This window comes from Galendromus occidentalis, unplaced genomic scaffold, assembly GCF_000255335.2.
Source record: "Galendromus occidentalis unplaced genomic scaffold, Mocc_1.1 scf7180000077250, whole genome shotgun sequence".
In the NCBI taxonomy this organism is placed as follows: domain Eukaryota; kingdom Metazoa; phylum Arthropoda; class Arachnida; order Mesostigmata; family Phytoseiidae; genus Galendromus; species Galendromus occidentalis.
In genome coordinates, this window is record NW_003805238.1 from 149,059 (window position 1) to 156,992 (window position 7,934).

At 50.8% G+C, this 7,934-nt stretch overlaps 1 protein-coding gene across 1 annotated transcript; it reads right to left on the reverse strand.

The window, feature by feature from the left end:
- Nucleotides 1-148: 148 nt before the first annotated feature.
- Nucleotides 149-2,319, reverse strand: LOC100904945 (sedoheptulokinase). Its single transcript, XM_003741999.2, has 2 exons — nucleotides 1,177-2,319; nucleotides 149-1,036 (listed from the first exon to the last, which is right to left on the reverse strand). The coding sequence occupies exons 1-2, from the start codon at nucleotides 2,066-2,068 to the stop codon at nucleotides 546-548; spliced, it is 1,383 nt and encodes a 460-aa protein (XP_003742047.1). The 5' UTR covers nucleotides 2,069-2,319; the 3' UTR covers nucleotides 149-545.
- Between the last annotated feature and the right edge of the window lie 5,615 nt (nucleotides 2,320-7,934).

Genomic DNA, 7,934 nt, shown 5'->3' on the forward strand with positions numbered 1-7,934 from the left:
AATGTTCTCGAGACGTCGGCAAACGAGGGAGGCTAGAGCGGACCAAGCCGGTAGTAGCAAGCAATTGCATTTTCTGTACCTACACAGACTGCGAGACAGAACAAGCGAAATGAAGGCCTGAATAAAAATAGCGGGGCTCGCGTTCAAAATATTAACTCTTCCTTTATTATAAGTCCTAGAAAGAAAAAAATGTGTAATATATCTTGTAGGGTGTATGATGCTCCCCTTCACAGGTCGAAGCTCTGCTCCGTAAAACATGTTTATGCACAATGTATGTAGACCGGCCCATTCTTAGCATGGTGATAGATGGCCGCATGATGATATGATGCTTTAAAGTCAGTGCGACTGCTTGATTCCTCTCACAAGCGGTGAGCCGAGCGCTGCGTCGGCGGGACATCCAGCGCCGGATCGAGTTCTACGGTGAATATAAAAATGGCTCTTAAATGGTCATAGATACCGAGAACGATAAACTGAGAGGTCGACAAATGTCCCGGAAACAATATGCAGCGAATGTTGGGATAGCCTGCCTCTCATAACCGGATGATTCAACTCCGCGCATAAACAATCGCTGCCAACGCAGCTCCGTACGCGGATTCACAGTTTTTACCGAAGTCCACGGCGAAGTCGGCGAAAATCCGTTTGACTTCGGTGCGTAGAACGACGTTGTGGTTGATGACCTTGCCGCAACAAACTATTGAGGCTATCGACTGATCTTGAAGTATCTTGAGTGGCAGTGTTGTTATCAGGTTCTCTAGGAGACCGGCACAAGTAGCCCGAAACGTCATGTCTAAGGAAGGTATCGCGGGGGTGAGATCCAGAACGCTACCCGTCAGATCCGGATCGTGGCGTTCCCCGAACAGCTGAGGGTTCACCCGGATGTTCGGACTGTCGGATGATTGCGGACTCAAAAGCCTTTCCCAAATTTTCGACTCGGGAAGGGGTGCGCCGAGTTCCTCCAGCCAGCATCGCAACGTGGCGACGAGATGCGAGAGAATGTTCCCGCCGTTCAGGGATGCGGCCACGCACAGATATCGCCCTGGAAAAATATCGCGTTGGTTTCAGTTCGACCAGACTCTGACCCTTGAGAGGGACTAAACGACGAAAATATGCCCGTCCGCAACTATCTTGATATGGGCATACATATTATGATTTGCGGATGAATCGTTTTTTACTCACTGTCGAAGTATGGGAAGTACGAGTAGTCTCCTCGTGGGTGGATCTCACGGCTATCGGAAACGAACGAGAGCTGACTACTTGTGCCCATGTTCAAAAGAGCGGTATTTTTGTTCTCCTGCAAGGCTGACAGCGCCGAGCACTGTGTGTCTCCGAATGCCGCAAAAACTGGTGTTCTCGCTGGTATACCGAACCAAAAGTACTTGAGTTTTCCCGCCTGTTGGCTCTCGTCCACAACCTCGGGCAAGAGGTAGCACGGGAAATCTGCCGAGGCCAGAGCTCCGACATCCCATCGGTTGTCTTCAGGGTTGAAATAGCCGAACGAAGCTGCGTTGTGGGAGGTCATGACAGGGGTTTCCCGGTCGGTGAGCATTGCCACCACAAGGTCTTGAATTGTTCCGGCGCACTCGTAGTCCTGGGATAGTGAGCCGTTCTTGAGCAGCCAGAACAATGAGGCACATCCAAATCCGGAACTGACATCGCCGAAACTAGAGGAACTCTTTCGGGGTAGGCCCTCGAGGAAATCTTTTGTGCATCGACGATCCTGCCATGTTATGAGATTGCTTATGTTCTCCTTGTTGAAAGCGAAGCGTTCTTTCGCGAGCTCGTATCGCCATGCATTTTTCTTCCACAGAACCACGCCGTGCATCTGGCCGCACACCGCGATCTTCACCACGCGCTTCAGGAGCTCTTTGTCGATTGTGGAGAGGCAGTACTGCAGCGCTAAGAGGATCTTTTCAGGACACTGCTCATCCTGGGGCTGAATCGCGTTCAACGAGGCTTTTGTGGCCTGACTGAGCTGCAATACTTTTTGCCTGGAGCTCTGGTCCACGAGACACACTTTTACTGCTGTCGTCCCGAGATCCACGCCTAAAACGTACTTCACTTCGTCCATGGCCTGGATCGAGTCGTCGCTATCTGCTCCTGATTCAGCAGTTCGCCACCGAGCCGACGCCAAGACGGTATTCCGTCCGACGGGGAAAGCGCGCTACGACTCTTCTCTCCAGTGTCAAGGACGCTGGACAATCGTCACCGTGAATCGAAGGGAAAAAAAACCTATACAAAGTCCACAACGGATTGGAAAAGTAAACGAGCTGAATGAGAGCACTCTTTCGAACGATGTCTTCGTAAATAGAGCAACGTGTTGCCACCCTCTCGCCACCGCGACGTGGGGAAGGTACGGCGCGCTCCGAAGGTTCGGACCCCTCGTTCGGACCTCGTGATCCGGTCCGAGCTGCGGCTCCGGATTTTCGATTGTAACATTATTGGGAACCATTTGGAGACTTCATCAGAAGAGTAGCAAACTTATCGAATGTCATCTGCAGCCGTCGCGACGCGGTGACGAGACATACCAACCTAGATTGTTCGACATATCGTGTCATGTCCCGTGCCAACTACCTGCGTCATTTTCAAAGAAAGTATCCATTGTTGACAGATCTGTGGAAGTCTCTTCCGTCATTTATTTGTTGTTTCGTCACCGGACCGCGCACGCCGATAAGATTCGGTAGATTTCTATCTTATTTTCCTGTGCCACGGAGATCTCTCACACCACCCGATCCAAGCGTTTCTTTGAAGACTGTTGCGCGAGGAAAGCCTCACTAGAGGCTCGGAAACTGTGTCCACCGGAACAGGGGTTTTCCAGACCCGAATAATAACAGATAATGATATTCAACCCCTACTCCGCCCTCCTTCCCCCAGAACTGAAGAGAGACACTAGACTCGGATCCCTAACATCGTCGGAGCTCATGGGTGAGAGACACGAGGTTTTCGACGAGAAGCGTCGGCGTCGTCGAGTAGACGTCCGGTAGAAGTCATTTGGCGGCGAAGCGCGGTGCTCACAGTCCTTATCAGAGCCCAAATCCAACCAAAGCCGTCTCCGTCCGCGAGATTCAGATGCTATGTCTCGACAAAAAATGAAACATCTCGAGATATATTTTTCTGAGGGAGACATTTACCTTTTCCATATCGGCGAAGAACGAATCAGCAATTCGGTAGCTGAAATAGTTGATTCGCCAGGTGCCGTGCGGCCTTCTCTCACCCTCAGTCGTTCGAGATCCGATTCTGGAAACTATCCTGCAGCTTCACTGGAAGATCGCGCTGTTGGTCCAAGCTCCCTCCGCTCCTGATGAGTCTCGCCATAGCTTCCGGATCTGCTTGCCCGATCATCAAAATGCACTCAAACACGGTCCGGACTTCGAACTTCATGAAGAGAGAAAGGTGCGACAGTCTTCCTAGCGACTCCTTGCCCCTTCAGTGCACTTTCAAAATCATCCGTGTTACGAATGCGCGCGTTACAAAGAATCAAAGCTCAAGATTACGGCTGATTTGTGATGCTTTCTCAGTGGGGCCTAATGTAGGTCACGGTCAGAAACAGTAGGGTCATTTCGTAGCTCGCAGATTTAACGATGATCAAAAGCGCCTTTCTACCATACGCTGTGAGCGGAGTGCTTATCTTGATGAGAAATATTCTGTGATCATCAGCTACACTGGGAATAATGTTGCTCGCGAACATTCGTGATTAATTGGATCTTGTCGAAAATGTCGAAGCTCACCCTCGAATTCTATGGCACAGGCTCGGAATTAATGATCTGTGATCTCTCGTTCTTCAGATCGCTCGGACTTTGGACAATGGAGCAAACCTCCGATAGGTAGAGATGAACATATACGCGGAGTTCTGAGCAAATTCGAGCTCGCTGAGTACGATTTCAATATCGACGACGGAGACATCCATGGATGGCGGAGATTAAAAACGTTGTAATCCGATCTGAAGCGGAGACTGATGCCTTTCCGAGCCGAACGACTCCGTTGCCACCCCATTGAGGTTCGGCATTCTGGATGCCTCAAATTCGCCATTCTCGGCTGAATACTCATGGAGCATTTCAGTACATGAAATGATTTCGATTCTTGGAGGGCCCATTGTACTATCGATATCCGCCGCAATCTCTCGAAGAAGTCTCCGGTGGCATTGCCCCACTGACGAACAGTATCCGGAAGGTACATATCTGATATATGTATTATGGAACACTATCTGATATAGTGGTGATTTGCTCCAATCGGCCTAATGAAAAACGAGGAGCCATAGGTCAGGGCCTGTTCTCTCCATGACGAGATTCCCCCGGAGTCAGCATCTATGGACGCGGGAGTTCGAGTCGCCTTACCGGACGCTTGTGCAAAGCCGGGTGAAATCGGGTGAACCCCACGCGGGGAGCTCGGAAACCTAGATGGAAACGCTGAAGGCATGGTGTATGCGCACCATAGCGGGAGCTCTTTCCATCGGAATCACTTTCGTCGCGGTCGCCTGACTATCGAATGTCTCTCTTAGACTTCAGGAAGCTCGTCGCGCTGGACGGACCGCCGAAAGAGGAGAGGCTCAGCCGAATTCCACCCTCCTCCACCTCGACTTTTGATTAATTGACAACGGCAGTATTAATTAAACAGCCCAGCAAAAATATCGTATGCGACGAGTCGAAGAGGAGCCAATGTATGGATTTCGGGCGAACAAGTCGGCGATTGTCGATTTTGGAGTTTCGTTTGTTTCACCCCAGGTACCTAGTTCCGCTTTCGATGGGGAGCCCTGGAGGAGACATCGTCCTATACGTCCGGCTCGAATCCGAGCCTCTTCCTTACGCGCACGGCGCTCTTCCCTGAGTTTCCCCCGTCCAGATTTTTCCCAGCGGGATCCGAGATATACCGAGACATTCGAGCTCGATATGGAACAATCCGAGTGATTCAATTTACGGGAGCTCGGGTCCGATCGAGAGGCTTCGGTCGTGACGAGGAAATCCTCACTTACTCATGCCGAAGCTGCTGAGTACCGGATAGGTACTCGAAATTAACCAGGTATGCTACCGAAAGACTTCACTAGAAACAAACGCTCACGCACGAGGCTTGAGGCTTGCTTCTGCGGCGCGGTAAGGGCTAAATCGTCGCTGCTTAACGCCTCAGTTTCGCCAGCCTAGAATGATATACCGCATTTTTAGACCTCGTCCTCATCCTTCGCCGATGTCGTTTCCTCCCGCGTTGAAAGGACGATCCGGATCGACCTCGGCAGCGGGCCTGCCGAGCTGTCGTCTTCCGTCCCCGCTTACTATTCCTCGCGCGTTCCATCTTCTCCACTGGCGGATAGCACAGAAACTCCGGTCGACCGAAAACATCTCTGTTTATGCTCACAAGATCTAATGCTTACCTCCGCGGAACTCTCTCCTGATGTAGGGCACGCAGATCCGCGACCATCCTCTCTTACTCCATCGAATACGACCGCAGTCATCAACTCGAATGTTCGACACTTGCTTCGACTGGATTCGCTTCGGAAGTGCGGGAATGGTGATACAAAAATCAGCAGCCAATTATTGGCCAGGGAGCATTTCTTCCCGATAAGCCTGTTAGAGAGAGAGGTAAGTAATGAATTCAGACGGGGGCGTGTTTCAAACAGGCTGATCTGACATCATGAAGAGCCGAGCCTGTTTCAGGTCGGTGCATCCATAAAACTCATTCCAGCGCTGCAGCCAATATGCGGCACCATAGAGTCGACAAACAACATACATACATATATGGCTCTAGCAATGTTCCCCAAAGCGTTGGAGGCCATAAACGACGACGCTTTCAATACGACAACAATACGGCTCGCCAGGATTAGGATTTGCGCCCTATCACTCGTTCGTTCGATCAGCGCTTGCTGCGTGTCCCGCTTTTTTCGCCTGTCCGCCGCGGGGAGCTGATTTCGCGTCTCTGTTTAAGGCTCGCTTGCTCTAGGCGGAATGGACGACGTTTGTCTCTCGCTTTCGTCATCTTTCTGCGAGGTGGATCAAGATATATGTTTTGTGCCGGATTATCAGCCTGAGCACGAGTTCCTGCGGGGAAAACCTCAGGCAAGCTTCGGGACCCTTGTCCGCTCGATTTGGGAACCCCCACGGACTCGAGAACGGTCGCATGCGAATCCCTCGGGCAGTTGGAGGGTCTTACTCAAGATGGGCTCGTAGGACGACGCAGGACAGGAGAGGGGCCGTAGTTCCTAATAGATGAGCTAGACAAGCGAGTAGACTTGAGCGGACTGAATTCTCCGATACGAGTCACCGAATATCCGATCCCGACAAAAAATTAGCTCTATAATTGAGTCAACGCTCATTCGTCTCCACTACGGCGGAAGAGAGGGTCCCTAATGCATAGTCTTCGACCCGCCTTTGGTTCGCGGTCCCCCGCGACAAAGGTCGAGCTCACGTTGTTACATCCGTGATGCCGAGATAAATTAATCAAACCCATCCGTATACCCCATGAGTGATCCAGACGCAGTGGAGCGATGAATAAAATTCAACGAATCTTCAGGCCGGATCCGCGATCGGAAAACCGTAGACCTATCGACTCCGATTTTTAGAAGACTTCGTTAGAGTCGCTCCGCCTTAGGTTAGCAGGGGGGATGCCTCGCTGGCCCTAACGAAGAGTCTCGAAGAAAGTTCGGATTTTTCTCAGGAGCAAAAGTACTCTCACTGAAATGCGATATTCCGAATCCTTCGCTATACATCCATGTATAGCGAGCCATGCTTTCCGTAGTGAAGGGATACCTGTGAAGGGAATTCCACGCCCGGCGATCATCCCTCGCTTATGGAATAAAATGGATCATCGCAGACGCTTTCAACATCTTTGAACCGGCTCTTGGTTGCCAGCGTGCACGTCGAAACGTTCAAGCGAGTTCTCATGTCCAACGTCAGAGATGACAGACATTTGAGATTTCTATTAAGCCGGGGACTCGAACGTCTCGACGCAGAGGAGAGCAAAATGTGTTTTGTCACGTAGTCGGATCCCGGATCGACCTGGATTGGCCCACGGGCATTCCGTGTGAGATTCCAAGGTGAGAACATTGATCTTCCTCTGCCTCCATCAGCAAGCCTGACAATAGCTATGACGGCTGGAAATCTGGGGGCCGGGTTTCGGACTTCCTATGAATGACAGGATTCCGCAGCGGAGCGCGTTCTCTTTCTTCTCTAGGACTACCAAGAACATGCCCAAAGACTCGGAATAGATGAAAAACATGAGAAACATGATTCCGAAGGAAATAAGCGGAGAGGTCGAAGAAATATATTCCTCTCGGGATCAACGATATATGATCATAATTCTGATACTATATATAATAGGTATCATTATTGTTTACATTATAATCTAAAATATTCCAAGTAAAAATGAGTACCTAGTATGATGAAAAAAAAAATAGCTCAGGATCTGTCCGCTGAGGTGAATTCGGGTGATGCATAAGCTCAGATATACTTCGGCGTACAACTACGACGACTGTCGAAGAACAGTCAAAGCTGAAGAAAAGGTCGCCTGTCGCGCTGGACTTGGGTTTCGATCGCGGGGGCCTGATCACCGGAGGAGACGCCTTCATCTCGCAATAACAATTTCTTATCATAATTTATTTCATTCACCCCTGTCCTCAATCGAAGCAACAACGTCTGTTGCTTGTCAGCCTCTCTCGCAGCTCATAGTCATGGAGGTCCCGAAAGCGGAGTCGGCGCGGACATCACTCCGCGTAGTCGATCGTTTATTGTCCACGTCGGCGACGATTCGGCATTCGACGTATTCACCAATTGCTGGACGTTTTTCCATTGCGACAGGGCAGTTACATCGGCGTGAAACGCGGACGACGTCAGCCGCGTTCATGAGTAGCCGTTCACACCCCCGGAATTCTGAGCTCCTATTGGCTGTCGGCAGCTGACGTCACGTAAGGCGGGGCTCCGCTTTTCCTGAAGAAGGACCGCGGGAGGCTCGCA

Coding starts and splice junctions, on each gene's coding strand:
- LOC100904945 (XM_003741999.2), bottom strand. CDS start 2,068: ATGGACGAAGTGAAGTACGTTTTAGGCGTGGATCTCGGGACGACAGCA. Junction 1,037..1,176: donor GTACTTCCCATACTTCGACA/GTGAGTAAAAAA, acceptor ATATTTTTCCAG/GGCGATATCTGTGCGTGGCC.